This window comes from Aythya fuligula, chromosome 18 (assembly GCF_009819795.1).
Source record: "Aythya fuligula isolate bAytFul2 chromosome 18, bAytFul2.pri, whole genome shotgun sequence".
Taxonomy (NCBI): Eukaryota; Metazoa; Chordata; class Aves; order Anseriformes; family Anatidae; genus Aythya; species Aythya fuligula.
Genome location: NC_045576.1, coordinates 7,024,345 through 7,047,071, shown reverse-complemented (window position 1 = coordinate 7,047,071; position 22,727 = coordinate 7,024,345). Strand labels below are relative to the sequence as shown.

The window sequence follows — 22,727 nt, the reverse complement described above, 5'->3', positions numbered from 1 at the left end:
TAACGGTCCAGCGGAGGAGGAGAGCTTGCACACAAGAATGTGATTTTTTTTGCATCAGCTTCAAGAGAAAGCTTTGTTCTGGGGGAGCACAGGGCAGCATGCAAGTGTGATTTATTTTTTTTTTAAATCCAATTTTACAGCTTATATGAGAGACCTCTAGCTAAGTAGGCTGGGGACTGGGTTCCTGGTTCTGAATTAGAAGCTACATATATTTGTCATAATGGCAGGGTGATGTCCTCCATCAATTCACTGACAGCTAGATCTTGAATCAGCTCTGACACAAGACATGACAATTTCTGGCCTGGCCTCAAACTGAAAAATCCCTTCTTGCATGTCTTGTGGGAAAATTTAGGTCATGGTGAGTTTCCATAAATTGCCTACCTAATGTCCCTAATGGGGCCGTTAGGGAGTGCAGGTTCCTAACAGAGCAGTGCACTGAGAGCTCCTGGGGAGTTGGGAGCTACTGCCCAATCTATTGGCCAGGCCAAAAAAACAATTTCTTTGTCATTCTTTTCTTTCCCTGCACTGGTTATTTTTAGAATCCCTCCAGTTCTGAATATCAGTTGTGAGAGCGGTGTTGCAGTAAATAAGTGCAGGCCAAATAGGTTCAAACCAGCCAGGCTTGGTGTTTCTAATGGGTTTTATATAACACTGCATAAGGCGTTTGCTTCTTTTTGTACATCTGTGATACGTGCCAGCTACCCACTGTGGTATTATTGCAGTGCTTGATGTAGAATAACACTTGATTTTTTTTAGTAATGAGATCCCTTCACACTGGACACGCATTGAGAATAGGTGTGGGGACAGACAAGCATTTGCTTGGTCTCTTGGGACTTCTTGGAGAGCCGTAATTGCCACAGGTATTTATTTTAATATATAACCCCATGTATACACAGCGATTTGGGTGCATTGCTGTAGTGGCTGAGCATCTCAGCTGCCATGTACTTATTTTCACTGTCCTGGGAGTTTGGGGAATGGACGTGCAAGCCAACCATTAACCAGAACGCTGCTGCTGTGGCAGACGTGGTGACTGAACACAGCTCTCCTGAAAGCTGGGCTGTGCCTTAAAGAACTGAGGCTTACGTTGTGCGGAAGGAGGTGCTGGGATGATGGTGTGTGTACCATCCAGACCACTTTGGCACGGAATTAGCCTTACTAATTACTTGCCCTCCTTTCTTAATTGAGTATTTACTTAACATCTGACCTCCTTTAATGTACTCGAGCAGTCTGAGTTGGCTTTCCCTAGGCTTTCAGTCTGCAGCTCTTGATTGAGGCAGAATTCCCTTTATCCCAGCTATGCTCACGCTGGAGCAGGGCCAGCAGCTCCTACCCAGGCTAAACCATGGCCTTCTAGACAAGGAGCAGACTTTTTCCTACCTTGCCACTGGATGTATTACATGCGTTTCAAGAGTTTTGCTTCAGAGAGGACAACAGTATGTAGGAGATCCTGAGGGACCAGACTGCAAAAAAAAAAAAAAAAAAAAAAAGCATGGTAAAGGGATGGAAAACCAACTGGGAAGCATAACACCCAGCTTCAGGCATCTGATCGTAGTAGAAGACAAGGCCTCCTAGATAGTCAGGAGAGAGAAAGAGGCTCTTGAAGAACTGAAGCCTGAGACCAGAGTGTGATCAGGTCTGGAAGGACTCGATTCTGTACAGTAGCTTTGAATGATACAGGAGGAGGACACTGGGGCAGTAAATGCCACAGTGATGTGTGCACAATTCCATAGATGAGCAGTCAGTGTGTGCAGCTTAAACCATCATGAAAGGACAACAGGAAGAGAGTGTGATTTTCCTGAGAATAGCATCATGTTATGTTCTTCTCCAAGCAAGTAATTTATTCCAAGAGTGACAGATTGTCTGCTCTGTCTGAGGCGCTGGCCTGCACCTTGGGTCTAGATGGGGCTGCCACAGATTCCCTTTGCTGTCAATATGTAAAGTATCCAAGCATAAAATGAACTGTCAGACCACATCTTAGCGGTGTTGCCTTAGGTTTGAACGGCCAGGATGAGAAACCTTGAAAGGCTGCTGCCTGCACCTGATTCACAGCTCGTTAGGCTTTGGTCTGCAAGGCTTTATTTCAGAACATTGCATTAACACTAAATTTCTGACCTTAAATTAACAGTCCATGTAGTATAACCAGTAAAATATTATTAGCCCACACAGCAAGTGTCTTTTGGAGAGGTGTAGGTTTTCCTGTTTAATCAGCTGAGTATTTGGTCCTGACATACAGGCACGGGAAAATGCCTGAAAAACAGTTGAGAAAGGGTGGAGCTTACTCTGAAAGGTCAGGTGTACGAGAAGGTAAAATACACTTACAGAGCTGATGCAGGAGGGAAGCATCCTAGAAATGGAGTAGCCCACGTTATGGAGAGAGGTTTTTTTAGTGCCAAGAGAAACAACAGAAAATCACGAGCAGAGCTGTGGTTCTTCATCAGTCTGACACTGGCAGAGTGAGTCTGCAGTTCGCAGCTTCTTCCTGATACATGGCGAAACTTCTGGCAGAGCTCCATAAAGCTGCTGATCTCTGTCAAATCCCTCAGTAAGTCTCACTTCTCCTGCTGAGTGCTGCTGCTCGTGAGAAGCTTAGCCAAGGGTGAAAAAGCCTTGCCATTAATTAGCTTAGCCTCGCTGCTGACCCCGTGTGCTGACCAGGAGGTGGCCAGGTGACAGGTTCCTGTTCACTTCTTGAGGTACACCATAGCTGGTCTGCAGAGGGCTTTGCTCGTGTTACCGTGCTTCCATCCTGCTTGTTTGCCTCTCACCGTGTCTCAGGCCTCTTTATTGTCCCCAGGAACATGGCCTGTCTGCTACAGTGCCCACCAGCAGGGCAGTCGAGCCTTGGTGGGGGTCTCAGCCCCCAGGAGCTCTGGCTGTCTCCCCAGCTGCTGCTGCTGGAGGTGTGGATGGGGTGAGGAGCACTTGCTTAGTTCCCAACCACAGCATCCTCCCCAGTGAGCAGACCTGCAGTGAGCCTTGGGCTTTGTGCAGCTTTAGGCTGCGGGTTGGTGGTGGAAGGCTTTCAGAGTAAGACTACAGCTTCCCTTGAGCTCAGCGCTTGCCATTCATCCTCTAGAATCACCCAAATTCTGTAAAATTGATAGTAGCTAGGATACAAATATTACCTTCTAGTACTTCTTCCCTTCTTACGTTATCTTCTGTTTCTTTGGCACAAAGATTGACCTCTGGTGCTGGAAACCCCCTAACATCCAGCGTGCACTGTGTGCTGAGATCCTTGTTTTGTTTAGGTGTTATTTGTTCGTTTTTATCCCAGACAAAGCAAGTGTTTGGGCAGCAGCCTTTAAAAGGCCTCACCACCGTTATCTTTGAGCACAGCAGTAATTCAGTTATTGCAGCTTTTCGTATTCTCACCGGTGCAGCAGTGTAAATAAACAGCGAGCAGTGAGACACATGATGGGAACCAGAAGTAATTTAGCCACCGGAGTTTATCATCAAGATACAAAATGCCCTGGAGCAGGGGAATTGTCCCCTCTGCCAGCCCGTGGCTCTGACTGCTGGCTAGAAAAATGTTCTTTTTTTATTTCACTGACAAAATATTACTTTTTGCAGAGAGTTGGTGCTTCCCCTAATGTAACTGCTGGACGCAAAGGTCATGAAAGATCTGTGCTGATGCTGTTCCAGAAAGATGTGGAGCCTCCCTGTGTGCAGGGAGGGTTCAGCAGGAGGCCAAAGATATTTGCTCAGTTCTGTATTGGACAGACTCTGGTTTGGTGGCTGCGTTTTGAAAGGCATTTGCAGAGCTTCCCTGATGGTCTGTTTAAGGAGGGATTCCTATTACAGCAAAGGGTAAAACCATTCTGTCAACTCTGAGCAAGAAGTAATGTGTCCTGTTCTGGGGCTCCTTGTCCCCTGTAGGTCTGCAAAGCACTGGAGGCGGTGAACTCCTGTTTTGTAGCCTTTGTGTGCAGGTTTGGAACCCCAAAAGTCTGTACCGGTGTTCCTGGTCTCTAGGATGATAGTCCAGAAGTACAAGTGTACTGAGCAAACCTACACAAGGTGCAAAAACCAGCAAGTCTGAAGGTGCCTATTTGTAATTCTCAGCATTTTACTTTTTTCCTGGTCCTGCATAATGAGACTGTGACAAACTTGGCTGTACAGAGATTTGTTCTGTGCCAATGAAGGCGGAGTATGTCCTGTAGGGTGGAGAGCCCTCACATACCTGGATGATGGTGAGCACTGGAAAGCAACATTCAGCCAGAGAAGGTTCAGGTCTCACACCAGGACAAGTTTGATTCAAGCCCTAGATCATAACAATGCCTCCCAGCATCTTTCAAGTAAGGGGCTAAGTGTTACTTGTCAAAGCTTACAAATTTATTGCAGCAGTGCGTTTCAGCATTAAATACCTCCCTGTGGCATTGGTGATTTATAGATTTTACGGCCATTAAGCTCTTCTAGCATGCCTTTCATTGTATAATACAGTACAAGTGGTTCCTGTGTCAAGCCCGTTGCTTCTGGCATTGTTCAAGGTCGGATTTAGCGTGGTGCCACGGGAGCTGTTCCCTGCTCCTTTCTGCTTCCCTGCCCTGACCAACACTGCTTGGTGTGAGCTCCGGATGATGTGACAGCTCCGTGGCTGCCTTGTGCCCTCCCCACTGCTTCCCTGCCCAGGCAGCACTGGGTCACTTAATACAAGTGCATCAGCCTTGATTTGTGAGAAATGTGAGGTCATACCCAGAGAGAATGGCAAGGCTGAGCTGTCACCAGGTGCAGTATTTCACTGTGACTCAACTTACATTTATCTATGGTAATGGCAATAACGTTGCCCTGTTCCAGATCAGCTTTCATCCAAGCTGCTTGCAGAACACCGTGAAGCCTGCAGGACCCCTTTCACATTTCCCCTGGGAGCAGTTGTGCAGCTCCAGCCCATGGCCGCCTATGCAGAGAGCTGCAGAGAGGAGCCCGGCTGGCAGAGGCGCAGTGCAGTTTGTCCAGGGCGTTGTGTTTGTCTCCGGTCCCTCCAGGAGTGAGTGCTGGCAGGATGCCCGTCTCTAATATCCCCACACCTTGCTCACGAGGTTGTTTTTCCTACCTTACAAAAAAATGTGTGGATCCCGTCCAAACAAGTGCGATTCAGAGCTCCGGGAGCTGTGGCTGTTCCCAGGTCAGGCTGTGGGGTGAGGTTTAACAGGGGTTGGAGTGTTGTCCTGCTGCTGAGGGGTAAAGCCTCAGCTGCTGAGGCACCAGCACCACGTTTTGGAAAGAGTACATTTTTTCTTTGGCATTTCCCCTTATATATTATATATTGTCCAAGCTGCAGCTGTGAGGTTCCCTGCCTGCTGGATTTTAGTCTCCGTAGATGCATTATAAAGAAATTATATTCTAAAAGATGCCCAGTCCATGGGCACATCAGGCAAAATCAGTCCATCAGCCCTCTCTCGGGAGCCTTCGTACACCGTGCCACCATCAGCAGTGTCAGCTAGACACTGCTGTTGTTACACAGGTGTAAAAATGTCAGGGTGTTTAACTCAAGGTGGTTATAAACCATGAAACTACTTTACTCCGTGGTGAGGGAGCTGATTATGTACTGCCTGGTGTGGATTCCTTTATTGAACTGGTCCTTTGAAAGATGTTCCCAGAAAGCTCCTTTTTTACCTTCAGGTTCTCAGCCACCCCGCCTCACATTTCATACATGTACCTTTGCTGCAGGGCTTCACCCAGCCTTAGTACTGAAGAGCAAATTACCTCCTTGTTAGTAAATTACCTTGTAAAGAAGCTGTGTCCCTGGAAATACACAAGGAGTGAGCGCCCTGTGGTTTCTGTGGCTGGTATGGGTTCGGGTGTTAGTGGTGGACAGGCTGCTCGGATCCAGCACAGTGCAGTGAAATGCAGCTGGGTGAGGGCCTTGCAGTATAAATCTGCTGTGCTTTCTGCATTCTCACCTCTTGATTGTAACTCCTACAAGACATCTTTATGCTGGAGGAAAATAGATACGAGCACATTTTTTTTGCAGGTTGAGAGAAGGCAGCAGCAGCGAGTCTTCGGAGATGTTGCACCGTGGAAGGTCTGGCAAACACACAGAAATCAGCTTTTGCCTGCTTGGGGATTTCACAGGGGATTAATAAATTGTCAAGAGCTTTTTAATTGTGAAATGAAGAAGAGCCTGTGAAACGAAAGGCCAAGAAGGGGGTGTTTGCCCTGATTTTTAAAGGGACTCGGGTGGTTCAGAAATAACGTTTTACTCTGCATGTTATGTCTCAAAGTGGGGTGAGGTCCCACTGAAAAGGATAACCTGTTCCTCTCCCCTTTTCTATAGATACTCCAAAGCAGAACTGCAGTTCCACTACTTGGCAGTGCACAGGGGATATGTTCTATGCCAGAGGTGGTAATTGAGCTCCAGTGGCCAATTCTTACCTCATTTCTTGGGGGGTTCCACCTCAGGTGAATCTCCTCCTGATTTACTGTAAACAGCACCTACTCCAGTTCTGCAATGAAGGGGTCGGTTGCTTTCACTTTCCAAGCAATCTGTTTTCGCTGTCTGGGGCTCTGTGGTGATGTGTTGTGACAATACCTACAGAGAATGTACATTAGCTAGAAAAACCAAAATGTTCTTGGTGAGGCTGTTAAGTTTGATTTTAATGTAGGGAAAAACGAATTAACGTGCTGATACCACAATGTCAAAAACAGTCTCAAGGGATCAACAGATACACAAAATTAAATCTACTGAGAGATGATAAATGTATACACATTGAGCCATAGATTAGAAAATCCAAGCTACATCCTTACTAAAATCTGGTTGAAAAAAAAGTAGTAGTGGAAATGAGCAAGACCAAAACAGAACTTCTTATAAAGCCTTAGGAAGAAACAATTTAACACAACAGAAGCAGCCTCGTGAACGCCTTTGCTGAGTGTACAGGCATGAATATTTACGGTCCCACCTGTAGGTGGACAGAAATGCCTCTCTGATGACTATTGCCTTGATTGACAGCTGCTCTGGGAACAACGACCTGCTTAGCTGAGCTGGTGGGATGAGATTTCCAGCTGATGGAAGTCATCAGAACCACTCCTACCCTTCCTTGTGGAGAAAGAGCAGCGTGAGCACAGGGCTGCTGAATACCAGCTCAGTCCCTGGCTTGTGAAGTGCGGTATTGTTTGTGCTTGTTGTTTGTTCTCTTGTGAGGCTTGGTTCCCTGGGTACAAAAGAGAAATGCAGCAGGGGGGATCTCTGTTCAGCTAAAAAGTGAGGTGCTGTAGCCAGCTGGGGTCCTCTGCGGGGTGATCCCAGGGCCAGCATACCTGCTGCACACTGCCGGAGTTGCAGAGCACGTCAGCAGGGGCCCACACACACTAATACCTGACTGCACATGCAGCGATGCCGCAGTCCTGCTCAAATTTGCACTCAGGAGATCAGGGTTTTCTCAGCAGCTCAGTCTCCGTTTCAAAATCTGCCATTCCTGCTTAGTCCCTGGGCCCAGCACTCTTTACAGTGCATCTGTTTCTGGGTAAGAAAAGAATATAAAATCATGTGCCAGCAGAGAAAATTATTTCTCGGTCTGATATTGTGAATTCAGTAGTGCATGCAGCGAGCAGGGAACACTGGGCCTGGTCCCTCACTGTTATTGTAACAATACCACCACTAATTGATAAGAGTTGGATTGGGCACACTTTAAGAATACAAAAGTACAATTCCAGCTTAGCTGTGCACCTTTATTTCCTTTCTCTTTGTATTACGCTTTGGATCTTGTTTCCATTCAGCCTTCCAGCCAATAAGTATTAATATCGACCAGACGTGAGGATGGAGAGCATAGGAAGTACTGTGACATGAAGTATCTTGTGCGGCCTGTAAGGCTGGAAAGAGATCTTGTATGCATGCAGGCTTTGCTCTGTATTTCGTCCATCCATTCCTACACAAAAATTCTGGCTAATTATCATTCCCGCTAATGTCTTTCCCAATGTGCATCAAAGGGCCGCGTAAATTTCCGTGTGTCATTTTATACAGCGAGAATTTTCTTCTTTGCAATTTTAATGGTTGCTGGATGGGGGAATTGCTGACGATGTGGAAGAGGGAGGCATGAGGGGCTTCTGAGCTATTGCACTGCCCGGAGCTGACAGCTGCAACAAGGCTTGGGGGATTTAGAAAAGATTTAACGCCGCTGTCTGTGGTAGCGCTGTGGTCAGGAATCTGTCTGCTTGGGCAAGCTGATGCAGCAAGGACTCGTTCCTTCCCCCGGTAGCTTTGCTCTTGGTGGGACCCATCGTTGTCCTCTCGGCATCAGCAGTCCTGACTCGTGCTCTGCTGCTGCCTGCTTATCTGTGCTTCCCTGGTCTTGACGTCAGCCGAGGCAGCTGCTGCTCAAACCTGTCAACTGCGTTTCGTACTCGGTAATTATCCCCCCGTAGCGGTGGTACCCACTGCACGTTTGCTTTGTTTTGTTGGAAGGATGTTATCTCCTAGCCACACTTCTCTGAAAGGTTAAGCATCTTTCTCTTCAGCTAAGTGGAAGATTGTTCCTTTAATCATACCTTTCTGCCTGATGTTTTTCATCTCAACTTATGCATCTCCCTGTGCTGGATTCATCCAGTACTCGTTCCTCCTGGGATTTCCGTCAAAGCATTAATTTGCCATGAAATTTCCTTCATTCAATTTAATTTCAGGACTGCTGCTCACTCGGGCTTTTGCATTTGAGATCAGCTCTCGAGACCTACATTTCATCCTCTGTGTCTGCGAGCACGCCAAGGCCAAGCACGTTCCCTTCTAGCAGCTGCCTTCAGGAGTGGGGTGGGGAGAGCTGGAGGAGGCCCAGCCTGCGCCGTGCTGGGCAGACCCCAGTGCAGACCATGATCTAAACTGTGTTGGAAAGTAGGTGTTGGTGTGCGATGCAGCGCTGTGCTCTGTGTGTATGTTGGTGTGGTTTTGTGGTAAGGAGAGAAAGTAATAAAGCAGGCAGTCGAGACATGACCAAGCGTGCTACCTGCTTTGTGTCCATGAGGCTAGAAACCCAACTTGTAAGGATGCTGCTGTCAAAACTTGGGGATGCTGTGTCTCGGGAGCCTGCCATGGCACTTAGCTGTGTTCCTGAAGTGTCAGTCGGGGAAAAGCAACGATGGGGCCCTAATGTGGCTGACAGAAGAGGGCCTGGTTCTTGTTTTGCATGAGCTGTGCGGGCTGCAGCGACTGCCTGGCCTTCAGTGTGAGCCTGCAGTGTGCTTGTGGCAGCCGCGTTAGCTTTTGGTTCTGGTTCGAGGAATTTTCTGTAGCTTCTTTCTGGCTTTGGGCACTGTTTTCATACAAGTGGAGCTGGCATAGAGGGTGCCTGAGCTGCATGCCGGGACCTACAGGGATACTTCGGACTTGCTGTGTTCTCCTCACCCTCTCCAGCCTTCTCCTGCTGGTCTCTGGTATTGTGCCTGCTCTTTGCCTGTGATAACACCTCAATTAAAGTGAGACTGCAGATGTGGCAGCAAGAAAGGCACAGAGAAGGTGCTGGCTCAGGAGCTGGCACTGTTTGCCCCACCTCTCTCCCCAGTTTTACTTCAAAAATGGTAATTGTTCCTGGAGTAGATCCCATTTGGCTGACGTCTCACAACTGGAGGCCATGAAAACCATTGTTCTGGGCAAGTTTGCTTTATGCACTGATGGGAAGGATCACACACACCACAAGCTGCAGAGGGGGGGGGGAAATATTTTCTCTGATAATTGAATCCGTGCTGCATCACTTGTGGATGAGCCTGATGTAACCCAAACATCTTCCTCCCTGTTGTTTAAAGGCAGAGCACGCTGCACCCACATGCCCGATGGCATCCTGCGTACCTGAGCTCTGACTGGTTCGTGCTGTATTTGACTTACGCTAATGAATGAGACAATAAAGGGCTGCGCTTCACTTCAGCTTGTCACAGCTTTTGCTAACAGCCTTATTTTTCAGGAAGCCTTGGTTTCAGGTCTGGCAGAAGTGGAGGAGAAGGCGTTAATGCAGCCCTGTTTATTTTAGCAAGTGAGTGAATCAGTGGTTTTAGGAAAACAGTTCATCACGTTAACTCTTTGTTTCCAGCACAACACCACAAATCACTGTAGAGTGAACAGATGGCTCCGGCATATTTTTAGCCTTGCTCTCTGTTCCCATGGTACTCCAGACTGTATGGGATTCCCCATAGACTGTTGTAAGATTGGTGGGCTCAGCCAAACGTCTTGTTTTGCAACACAGCATCAGAGGGAAGGAGGGGAATGGCCTCGTTCTCCAGTCAGCTATGTCAAAGTGACTCTAAATGAGAGGTCCTCACATCTGGGCTGACGGATGCTGGAAGAGGCTGTGGAAAGATGTTGGTCTTATGGTTCCGGTGCCTGCTCATTGCTGGCTGCCACATTGCATTAGGATGGACACACCAAGTGAGAAATGCTGTTATAGTGGTATTGTCTGTGTAAGGAATTGGGGGATTTACCCTTGCCTGTGACAGAGACCTGATCCAAAGGTGAACAAGGCAGAGGAAAAACACCAGAATTCCTGTGGTCTCTGGCTTGCAGAAAGGATGGGAGGGAAGTAAAGTCTGTAGCTAGGGGCAGTCACTTTGGGATGTGTCCTCTGAGGAAGTTTGGAAAACTTTCTGGTTCCAGTTTTTTAAATTTTCATGAATTTTATTCATTTTCATGAATAAAACAGGCAGTGATCCTTTTTTGGGTGCTGTCAGTCAGAGCTATGCATGTCACTTTGTTCAAAGTTTATGAGCAATTCTTTGTGGTTGTAAACGTCTTGCTCTGTAAGTCGAGGCTAGCCAGCGAGGTATATGGTGTAAGAGAAGGGATTCCTTAGATGTAATAACTTCTCGCTGCAGAGAAAATCCAAGCTATAAGAATGTTAACTGCAAAATCTGAGTATACAATATCTCAAGAATTGTCTTTGTTGTTATCCCAAATTAGATTTGTGTCATCACTTGTAGTAAAAACCACAAGTGATTTCTCCATGGAAAACAGAAGGCATTGATTTTCCTGGCACTGTCTGGGTATTTGCCACACATGCATTCACTGAGGTTCATGGAGTACTACGTTCTCTTAGCAGCTTATGGAAAATGTTTTAAACGAATCCATCTCTAATGTGTTCTCTCTGCACTTCCATATGGCTCAGTCTTTTCCTCTCAGAAGAGGAGATGCTGCTGAACAGAATAAGAAAAGAAGATGTCATGAAGATAAGGGTCGGCTCAGTGGGACAGGCTTGTCTGCAATGCAGTTTAGAAATACCTGTGTGTTGTAGCAAGGTCAGTGTGTCTGGTGTGTCCCACAGAGCTGAGCGTTAGGGGATGGCCAAGGAGCTGCTACCTGCGCTCCGTCCTGTTTGGCCCTGCTGGGAGGTGGCACGTACACAGCTCTGCCAGGAACGGGCAGGTGCAGCTGGGCATGCGTAGAGCACTTGCTGTCCTTGCGTTTCTGAAGGTGGAAGCTGAGCTCTCGTGCGTGTGCTGCCTGATTCCCGTTTCTGTAGCTCAGCTGCATTTCCCATCTGTTGCCCACCTGAGGCAGGTAACGCTTACACAGGGCGTTAATAACAAATGAACACTGTGAGCTTCCCCATCTCCTCTGAGTGCACTCAACCACCTGCGATGCCTCTGAAAGTACCTTTCTCGCTCTGTGGCTTTGTAATTCACTGTTATGTTTCACACACTCAGCAAAAGGCAGCAGCGTCATGGTTGTGTTCTCCATCTGGGTCCCCAAGCACCCAATTTGTAATTGGAAGAAGATGCAATTCTGTGTGCTTGATGCTAAACCCAGGAAGGCCTGTGAATGGGCTGCCTTGAGTGTAGTCAGATCTTTGCACTGGAGGCACAGAAGATTATGGATTTGACAGAATTAGGAATTAGCTCAAAGTCAACGCCAAGATTATTCAACAAATTTGCTTACGTCATTGAGGATACAGTTCAAGATCTGCCTTCTAGCTGGTGAAACGGGTGTCCCCAGTTAAAGCAGGAACTGAAACGGTAGTTTCTGTTTAAAGAAATCGCTCTGGCATGGCAACTTGCAGGCTTGAAGGCAGCGTATGAAGCACCAGGGGACAATGACTGATGCTTGAAATCAGAATTCAAAACAAATTCAAAGCCATTGTTTCCAGCTGTGATGTGTGCTCCTGCATGGTCTGGGATTGGTGGAAATTTGTGATGTTGGTTGGAGCGTCGTGAATCATTTATGATAGACAGGCCGTCAGCAAAGAGCAGTTAGGGCAGGGTGTTGGTTGGACTCGTGATTCCTAAGTGCTGGCCTTCCACGCCTTGCGTGTGTCAGTAGGGACGTCGTCCTTCATGTGTGTGAAGGTCAGGTTCAGGGGGGCACCAGGTTGTCCCGTGAGGTGTCCTGAAATGGTGACAGCACAGCTCGTTACCCATTTACTCTAGGTTAGGTAAAACTCCTGGGCAGGTGTATCTTGTCTTCTCAAAAGGCCTTGGATGGGAGGGAGTCCACCCATTTCTTTTTATGGTTGTCATGGGTAGACAACTGTGCTGATAGAAATTGGTGCCTTGTTTCTAATTTGGGCCTTTTAATTTGCAGCTAATGGTTCTTTGTTTTTCCCCTGCTAGAGCAGAGAGTCCTTTACAGCCTGCAATTTCCTGCTTGTGGAAGTCTTTATACCTAGTAACAAATCAACCCTTGGTCTCTCTTTTACAAAATTAAATAGAGAGAACCCGAAATTTGGTTGTATAAAGCATTTCCACAGCCCTTTAACGTTATGTCTTTTCTCTGCAATCTGTTTGGGTTTTCAGCATCTCTTATGAGCGTTAGTAACACAACTGTGTTAGCATTGGTCTCTCCAACGCAAGGTAGAATCATTTTCCTTATCTTGCTCCCCTCCCCAAAATTGTCAGAACTTCTGAATACTTCTGTAAACCCCAGCTCATCCAAACACAGCCATCCCCTCTGTAGATGTGAACTCTTACTTCTCTTTCTTTTGTATTTTCTGTTTTGTGGCCTTGCCTAGCAGTGCTTAAACCATACTCAGTTTGTATGGGCTTCACTTATGTAGCTATCCAGAGGAGCGTGAGGCTGTCAGCATTGTTGTTATTTATCATCCTGTCATCTGCAAACTTCATCATCATGATTTTCTATTTACTTGCAGTCTGAATGCCAGCACCGAATAGCTTTGGGGTAGGACCAATCCTACCAACTCACAAAGAGATGCTGGCACTCTGCTACTGGGCTCCTGAATGCCCATTGCCCGGCAGGCTCAGACCAGATACCAGGTAAAATTCCTTCACCATGCGGGTGGCCAAACACTGGAACAGGCTTCCTAGAGAGGCGGGTGATGCCCTTGCCCTGTGCCTGTCAGGGTTCAAGAGGCATTTGGGTAATACGCTAAATAATAGACTTTAATTTTTGGTTACCCTGAAGCGGTCGGATGGACTCGGTGATGTTTGTAGGTCCCTCTGCTGGACTCCCATTTTGTCAGCCTGTGTATCGCGGATACGGCGGGTTGTTTTCAGAAGGAGCCCTTTAGGGGGAACTGATTCCCAGCTAGATTCATCGTGTCAGGGGGTTATATAAGCAAGAAAACAGCAAAGCCTGTAACTTGTCTTGTCTGTAAAGATGCAAGGTGACAAATTGCTGGGGGCTGGATGTCTGTTGCTGGCTGCGGAGTGAAGCGGTGGAGGAGCAGGACCTGCAAAGCGAGGGGAGAGGAGGCAAGGGTGTGATCCCACGCAGCTTCCCCAGGTGCAGAAAAGGCCAGTCTGTTAAAATCAGAGCGAGTGCTGCTGCTCCCTTTATAAATTACATTGGAACCTCTCTAATGCCTCTCTGCAGCATTCACCTACGTGCTCTCCTTTTGCTGGAAGCTTCTGTAATCTTCTGCGAAATTCTCATGCTTCAGGAGATGCTGCCCAAATGCCGCAGCACGGTCTGACCTTTCCTGCGAGTGCTCGTCTTGCTGTTCTCACTGCTCCCAGGTGCTCCTGCGCTCACTCCAGGGCGAGACGTGCTTCCAGGCTCCCGCAGTATGACGGCACGCTGCTGAGCTGAGTTCAGTATTTCAGATGGCATCTTCTGGCTGTGGCCTGGAGCCGGCTGTAAGATGCTGGTGGATGGAGCCAGTGTGGGGTCCCTCCTGTTGCAGCCGTCTCTAACATTTTTGTGCGGTAACAAATCTCCCCTGGGCTGGCCAGTTTTTGAAGAAAACTAAGGGAGGTCAGTAGAGGCCTGAATTTTTTCTTTGCTGGAGATTGCAGCAAGATTCAGTTTCTAGGAGGAAAATCCTTTCTGAAAAAAAATAAATACCTATCTGCAGCACGGCTACAGAGGACTCCTTGCAAGATCCTCTCAATCCCCTTTCTTTGGTGAAGGCTGGGTTTGTCCCTGTGCCTGGTGCTCTTGTGGGAACATAGAAGGTCTGCTTCTTCACTGGAACAGAGCTCAGAAATGAGTTATCCTTTGCTGTAAATGCAGAGCTGTCCCCCACAGTTAGGGGCTGAAGAAACTAGCATAGCAAGAAACTTTGGGCTGAAGAAACTCTCAGGTGTTTCTAGGCTGCTCTTACATGTATCTATCAGAAAGCAGCAGGGGCAAACATCACTTGGCAGCACATTCAGTGTAGCTGAGAAATGCAACGGAGAGGGGCAATGCTTTGGCTGAAGTGACCGGTTATTACAATGGGGAAATACATTTGCCTGGGAAGGATAATCACCCATTCATCTAAGCAAGCTAAACAATAGCAACAAAGGGTTTGATTTTCTCCAATTGTTTCCCAGAGCAAAAATGATTTATTTCTTCTCTCTGAGACTACTGGATGTCTGCTGAGGAGCTCATTAGAGGGACCCTCGCAGCTGCCAGGAGAACCAGCTGGACTATTGAGCCTGCAGCTAATTTTTTCTGTCCTCGTCCTTCCCTTTCCACAATGAAGAAAGTTTGCAAGGTTTGCAATCCTGACCTTGTTTGTGCTGTCCCACATGGTGGGGGACTGCACAGTGCAGCAATGTAGAGAGGAGTGTCAATCCCCAGCCCCAAACCCTGGCTTTGGCCCATCTCGATGGTGTTCAGCTCTGGAGCAAGTTCCCTGTGCTGCCTGCAGGCACCACAACAATCACCCGGTCGTTTCAGCCCTGAGTTCTGGCAGCAGTTGGTTTTGCAGTCCTGTGTCCTTTGTAGTGGGATCAGCAGAGGAGACAGAGCCCGGCACAGCCTGGAGATGCAGGGGCTCAGGAGTCTAACCGTGTCCAAGACTGGCACCGCCTGCTTCACCCACGTCTGTGAAATCAGGCAGCACTGCCTGTGCTGCTAACGGGGCTGAAGGGCTGCTGCTCTCTGTTTGCTGGCAGAGGATTTTATCTGGAAGCCCATGGGGTTGTGGACTGCAAAAAAAGGTTTTGTTGTCATGCAGCTTGGCTGTTGGGCTGACAACCCCGTAACGCCTCCCAAGGCAATAAGTAAGTGCCACAGCTTCTGATTGATCGCTGGGAGCCAGCCCCTGGTGAGAAGGAGGTGGAGAGGACATTATTTCTCTACAGAGAGAAGCAGAAGGATGGCTGACACGGTATAGACAGCACAGAAGATTTAGGAGTGACTGCAATGGCATAGTTTATTTGGCCACAGCTTGAAATTGTGCTTACTTTCAAGTAATGCCTTCAATCTGGAATTAACAAGATAGTGCTGCTTAAACCAAGTCTTGGCTCTCCTTTGTGTTACAGCCCTGTCCGAGGGCCCCTTTTAGATGTCCCAGAAAAGGCAGGCCCTGTAGAAAAGAGCTTCTTAGCCTTATCCCCAAAAACAGCTGGTAAAAATGCATGCTCGTGTGCTCTGGAGGCTTGAAACTGTGCACGTCAATAGGGGTTTATATACAGTACATGCGTGTGTATCAAGGCACTGACTGCATGCAAGTTCATATCTGGATATAGTCCTGGCTGATAAAAAGCTCTGCGGCCTCAACCTGTGCTGGAGCTGCGTTGGTCAGTGCTGGCTGAAGATGTGGGGGGGATCAGCACAAATTCCACCAGGCTGCTCTGTAAGTTCTTCCTCTCTCCTGCTCTGATGGCAGCTCTTTGCATTAGGAAATCAAATTGAAAACCTGCACAATTGGATTGCGGGGAGACTGGAGACTGAAGCGTTTTGCTGAGGTGATAATTTCATTTGCTGTTAAACGTTGCTCAAGCTTAAACATGAAGGCATTCGCTGTTGCTTTGTAACAAATACATCCAGACGTATAACATCTCATTTAATTTGATTAGAAAATATAATTGTATGTGGCTGAGAAACTGGTGGACTAAAATCACTGGCTTAACTGTCAGAAATAAACTTACCAGGCCAGGCGTGCTGGAAACACCGAGTGGCACCACTGGGCTACAGCACAATATGAAGTTGTGTAGGGGCTTCCCAGCTGGCCACAGGAATCTGTACATTAAAACCTAAACCACAATTTCTTGCCTCTTTGCAAGAGACCTACAGGAAATGGGATTCTCCAGAGCAACCCCGCAAGCATTTGCAAGTGTATTTACTTACATTGCAATGATGGGAGCTTGCCAGTTGTCAGAGGGAGTTACAGGCTGATCCCGTAACCCAGCAGACAGGTGTCTGATCAGATTTTGTTGCTGTATCTGCACGGGGACAGATGCTGAGCTAGTGGCCTCACCGAGGTCTGCATCAGCGCTGTCAGGGCCAGGCTGAGTTACACCAGCTGACACATCTGCCGCATATTTAAGCTGCTACAGTGATCAAGAAGATTTTCAGCTCTAAAATCTTGCTGCTGCCAGCCTCAATGGCCGGTGTGATTATGCTGCTTTGAATGCATCCAAAAATAGCCCAGAGAAAGGAATTTCTGTTGCTGCTTCATCTTTCTATAACATTTCTGCTGTTTGTGCAGGTGAGCAGCGATAAGAGTGACCCAGCTTTCCTGTACCAGGCGTGGATCCATTTAAGTGGTTTCAGGAAGGATTTCCAGCTCATTGTGCATGCGTTAAACCCACTCTACAGTGGTGAAGTGGCTGTGTTTTGGAAACAGACCCCTGTCTTCGGCTGCTGTAAATCAGTGGGACTGTGCTAATTGCTCGTGGTACCAGATGTAGGAATTTGATCACAATAGGTGACAGCTGTAACATTTCCGTTCCTGGGATCATGTTTAAGAACATTGTTTGTTGTTTTTCCCTAAGACAAGGAGAGGTGAAAGGATGCAATGAGAGGATCAAATCGTTCATTTCTCATTGAACCTAGCATTTTACATGTAAGAAGTGGGTCATTTTCCCATCCGTGGTTGGACCATTTGGCTTGCAGTTTCAACACAACGGTATTCCTGCTCTTACTGCAGTGAAAGATAAAATCTTAATGAATAGCAAGCAGGTCTACAATATGGAGCATGAAAGGTATTAGGGATCTCTCTCCTACTCCAGATGCATTTCTCGCTCTGTGTCTGAGACAGTTGAGAGATTCTCTTCTTCCTTTTGAGGCTGAAGACTGTCAGCCGTGGGTTAGACAGTTTGGTGTGATGTGGGAGAGGTAACTTGCTTCAGGCCTGCAAGCAGATGAGTTTGTAGGCTTGAAACCAAGGCAAGGTCTTGGTAAATTCCCATCCCAGGGAATGCCCACCTGCACTGAGAAGAACAGGGACAACTGCATGATGTCCTAAACCTGAGTACAGCAAACTTTTGTTTGTCTGTTCTTGGGTGTCACCAGCAAAGAAACACAGCACTACTCAGGGTAATGCTGTTAGCACAGTTTCAGGGCCCTTGTTTGGCTCAGAAGCCAAACATAGCTCGCACTGTGCCTCTGGCACTGCCCTGGGTCATGATGCTGAGCCCTTGCAGGTACTTGGCCACCTGGAGGGACAGAAATGAGACCCACAAAGAGCAGGAATGGCTGTGTCTTGGGGAATTGCCCCTCACCATCCCAACACCTTTGTTAGTTGTAGATTGGTTTGCTCTAAATGAGGTCTTTGGCTAATCAAGGCATTTATTAGCACTGAGAGAATTTATAAACACGGAGAGAATCTGAAGGAAGAGGTGTCACGCACACATCAGTGCGTTATCTGCAGGGTTTTGAGAAACAGCTAGGCTCTCACTAGCATGTTAAAAAAAAAAAATAGAAAAATGAGAAACTGGGTCATCTGGATTCATTTGCTGCATAGCTTTCCAGCTGGGCTTTTGTTGCTGCTCAGACTGACATATCTGAGCTCCTCTTGCCGTCGCCAGGATTGTGCAGCATCCTACATGCCCGCTGCCCTCGCCTCCTACGCTCATCTCCTTCATGCTCTGGGGTGTCTGGAGGGCCCGGATCAAGGTCAGGGCTGTGCTGCAGCTGGCCGTGAGTGTGCTGGCAAGCAGCGAGGGGCTGCCTCGGCACACTGCCTGCTAGGTATGGCAGGAGGAGGCTCGGGGAGGACCTGTACAATGTCACTCAGCGTGTTTATGGCAGAGGGGAGCAGCCAGCTGGGTGTCCCAGCGTGGTGCCTGCTCTCCTTTGTCTCCAGCATGCTCTGCCCCTCTCCTTTTTCTCCCTCTTCAGCTACTTGTTTCTGTGGAAACCCTCTCCATTCCTTTATTCCAGACAACTCAGCACGCAGCAGCCTCTCCTGTCTGGACTGCTTTTCTCCCTCTTGAGCAATCTGCCAGACCTTCTTTTGGGCAAATGCCAACTTGGTGGCTGTGTTTAAATTCTGTATAATCTCATTTTACAATGACTAGTGTTCAGAAATGCTAAACTGTGAAGCCGAGACTATAACTATAATTAAATAAATACATTGCTTGCTTGTATATGTATATACTTTATACCGTTGTATTTTCCAATTCAAACTTGTGTTCTCTGCCATGACAAGGGAATTTTTTTTTGATCCCAAGTGGCCAAAGAACATTCACTACTTTACTCTGGATTCTTCAGGGAACGAGGCTCCTATGGGTTGTGCACATGTATTCTTCTTCCCCAGTAACTGGTGGCAAGAGGGGTGGACATCATGAAGGTTTTAACTTTCTTTGAGCTTTGTAAAGGAAAAGGGCCCCAAGGGAAACAGATTTTGTTACCATCCTTCTCTAAGATGAAAGGCTAGGTCACAGACTGACCCCCTATTAAGCTCCTGAGCTTAATGCAGTGCACCATGCTTGACATCAGATAAATCCACCTGTAACTTCTCCTTGCAGAACGGTTTGAATGATTCAAGTAAATGTTGCGGGTATTCTTCCACTCACGGTCTTCTGTGGAAGCTACAGACTAGCTGAGCAAAAGATGATTTACCATTCTCAACATGTGTTTTACAATTTTCTCTCTCTTTTTTTTTTTTTTTTTTTTTTAGGTGGAAAAACTGGCAAAGTACTTGGACCCAAATGACTTGGGAAGAATCAATTTTAAGGACTTCTGTCATGGAGTTTTTGCCATCAAAGGTATGTGCATGTTTCATAAAAATTACCTACTTCAGTGCCACCAATGTTTCTCTGGTTGCAGGAAATGTAATGATCAAAGACAAAAAATTTGCTGGGAAGCAGCAGTGTGCTTTTCTGGTTGATACAGGCATAAACAGTTACAATCCCCACCAGTCCTTCTTGGCTTTCATTTTTCTGTCTCTTACAAATTAAAAAAAATACAAATCTAGAGCTAGACTTTTATTTTTTATTTTTGTGTTTCTGAGTATTGTTGGTGGTGACCTCTTCAGTAAGGGCTGCATGTTTCTGGACATGTGTTGCTCTTGTTGTAGCTGGTTTGTTCTTGGTTGGTGCAGCAATGTAATTATACCTGATCTAAGATTAGCTGGGGTTTATGCGACAGAAAGTAACATGGTTGGACTGGCTGCTTCCTCTTTTGACTGTGATTATTTGTAGTGACAGTAGGGCAGCTCTGGGAACAGAGCCAATACATCTCTGCTTCTTGTGCAGTCTGTGTGTCAATGGTGAGCAATGCTGAGTTCCTACATCCAGAGGTGCTTGAGTATTGCTCTACTGCTAATTTTTCAGAACAGATGTGATGTGGTTTAAAGCAAAATGTAGCAGAAGAAAGAGTAGCCTTGTGGTTACCAGGCAATGTCAAAGTCCGATGCTTCCAGGTTCTTATTCTGATTCTGCTGTTGATTTACTGAAGGAAGTTGGAGATCCCGGGGCATTAATTTCTCTACTAGAAAATTTAAGACTATTATACTCTTCTCAAGATACCTGCAAGGTATAGTTAATTCATGTTTTTAAAGTACTTGGGAACTTGTACTGGAATGAAAGGCGTTAATTACAGGCTCGACAAGTTAAGGAGTCCAGAAGGAGACCAGCTGGATCAAACCATCTCCTTTGCGGAGTCCTTGGCAGAAGGCAGAGACACTATTATGCTTTACAGCGTCACCAAAGAGCGATGAAGCAAACAGTGAAGAGAGACTTTAGCTGTTCTGCTGCTGATTAGCTTTGTAGCTTCCCACAGCAAAATAGTTCAGCCTGTCCTTGTTGGGACACCTGGTATGTCCTTAGTGAAGTGCCAGAGTGCCGTCACAGCCCAGAGGCGTCACTTCAGGGACAGGGTGAATGTCACAGTGATTGCAGCGTGATTCCAGGAGAAGCCTCTGGAGAGTCTGCTACAACGAGACTGTTATGAAGCCATAAGGATGCAAGAATGTGACACCATAGCAATTTTAATTAAAGTTTATGGTAACTGAGAACAGCGTATAATCATGTGAAATTACTGTGAGAGCTGTTCTTAGTCCAGGTTTGGGGAGACAGAGACACCTTCCAAAGGTGATGCTGACGTGTTTGAAGAGAAGGCAGTGCAAAGCCCTAAAGGAAAGTTAATGTAGATGTCTAGATGCTAGAGCCTACGCTAGACACTTCCCTTGTCTAAGAAATGCTGTAGTAAGCTGGGGTCTAGGTTAAGGCAGACACAAGCTCTGTGCAGCCAGTAATCCTCTGTAATTCACAGCCTAAAGACGTGCTCAGGTGGGCAAAATGGCATCAGTAAGGGATAGGTGTGAGCCAGGAGAACATCTTCTCTGTAATAGATGTGCCCTTGCCCGCAGCAAATAGAAGTCAGTGGGCAGTGCCCTCAGGGAAGCAGTGGGCGTCTGCGATTCCTTTACTGTGAGGGACAGCTTGTGCATAATGATGGTTATCAGAGAGGGATGATGCCTTGGGAGTTTTCATCCTGCCTCGCCGTGTGGGAGCTGGTTCATATATTCATAGCCTAAGGTTTAGTCCTGCAAAGACATAGCTAAGTCAAACGCTCCGGAATACCTTGTACTCCGGGTTTATGAAAACCTTAAAGCCCTTATGTGGAACGTCTTATGGTATGCTTGATGGGTGTTAGTGTGTGTATGTGAACAGACAGAGAGATCTTCCAATTCTGCAGCATCACATAGCGCTCTTGTAGCACATCATTAGCAGTGCCAACACTTAAACAGCATCAGTGCCAAGTGCGTATAACCACGGGAGCAGTTGTATCTATTTCTGATCAGACATTGTTGTGTGTGATTTCACAGCATCGCTTAAGGAGAACTGGCTCTATTGCTTACCTCACAGTGTGAAAGTTTCATTGGTCTTTAGCAACCAGCCCCACTTTTCTTAAAAATAACTTGGTCGTGTGAAAGTTGAAAAAAATGTACATCTGCGGTTCAGGATGGAAAGCCTCCATCTCTCACTTTTCAGTGCAACCACATCCCATGGGGAGCAGCAGGCTTGTTATCGAACAATAGCAATTTGTATTGGCAGCAACAGATTATGAATATAATGCTTTGACATCTCAGCCTATTTTAATTGCTTGGGGTAATCAGATTAATAGAGCAAATGCGATGCTACTATGAATCCACTGTTTTTTTCAGTGAGGGAGTATGAAGCTGTGCTATTCTTGGGACTTGAAGCCAAATGTCCAAATTCAAACTTTACTGTCCTAATGCCTTGCCATATTTCTCATTTATGAGGCTTCACATTAAGTTGTCTGACAGATAGCTGCCTTTATGGCGTGCTGAAGAACTTTCTTCCTGCACAGAGGTGAAATAGTGTCAAGTTTTTGTTTGTTAGTTCACTGTATCTTGAATTTATGTTTAAAACATCAGGCTTGAAGCATCTGGAACAGATTCAAATCACAGTGGTAAAGAAGTCACCTCTGATGATGATGGTTTAATCCTTTCGGATCCAGGTCTGGATCTTAGCCAACAACAAAAAATGTTGGAGCCTGAAAAAATCCCAAACACAACGTTCAATGTCTGCTCTGTAACTGGGTGGCAGCTGCTCTCACTGCAAGGAGAAACTTCAAACGCTGCATCTAAAACCTGCAGCTTGGCCTCTCTTCTCCATAAGCCAGGGCATTGTGAACTCTTGTGTGGTTAAATGAAAAGTGCCATGGCCCTTGACAAGTGGACATCAACCTTGCCTCCTCCTCCATGCTTCTGAGCTGGACGAACCTCGTGATGTATGAGTCATGTACCTCCACCAAGGTTGCTGGGACTCCCATCTGGAAGAGACATCTTCAGCTGCTGAACAGCAGGTCCCATGGGGAATGATGTGCTGAGGAGTCTAGCTGGCAGCAGGGACCTTTGGAAGTGATGGAGAGGACTTTTACAGAAGTATCAACGTTAGAGGGCAGAAGCGTGTTGGAGGAACTCATTCCCATTGTGTCTCCTGGGTGGAATACTACCCAGGCAGAGGTGCTTTCTGTTTATGGAAGGCTTTGCTTCTTTTTGCTTGTCCTTCATGGATTAAAGCACTTTGCCTCAGTGTCCGAGCTGAGCCCCCTGCTGTCTGGGCTGCTTTCCCCATGCAAAAAGTGCCAGAGCTTGCCATCAAATTTAAAGCTTTGCAGTAATTTCACTGGAATTCCGGAATAGGAAGATTTTGCTCCTGCCACAGCTGCCTTTGTTATC

The 22,727-nt window shown here is 46.9% G+C and overlaps 1 protein-coding gene across 3 annotated transcripts in view; it reads left to right on the top strand.

Annotated features, from left to right (window-relative positions):
• RAB11FIP4 (RAB11 family interacting protein 4) overlaps positions 1-22,727 on the top strand; it is a 116,295-nt gene that overhangs the window by 19,336 nt on the left and 74,232 nt on the right. For 2 of the 3 annotated variants that reach the window (XM_032199498.1, XM_032199495.1), the window contains exon 2: positions 19,197-19,284. In XM_032199498.1, coding sequence (XP_032055389.1) covers positions 19,197-19,284 — 88 coding nt within the window. Of the gene's footprint in view, positions 1-18,171; positions 18,191-19,196; positions 19,285-22,727 lie in introns of those variants that run through there. The other variant, XM_032199497.1, reaches the window with a different exon arrangement.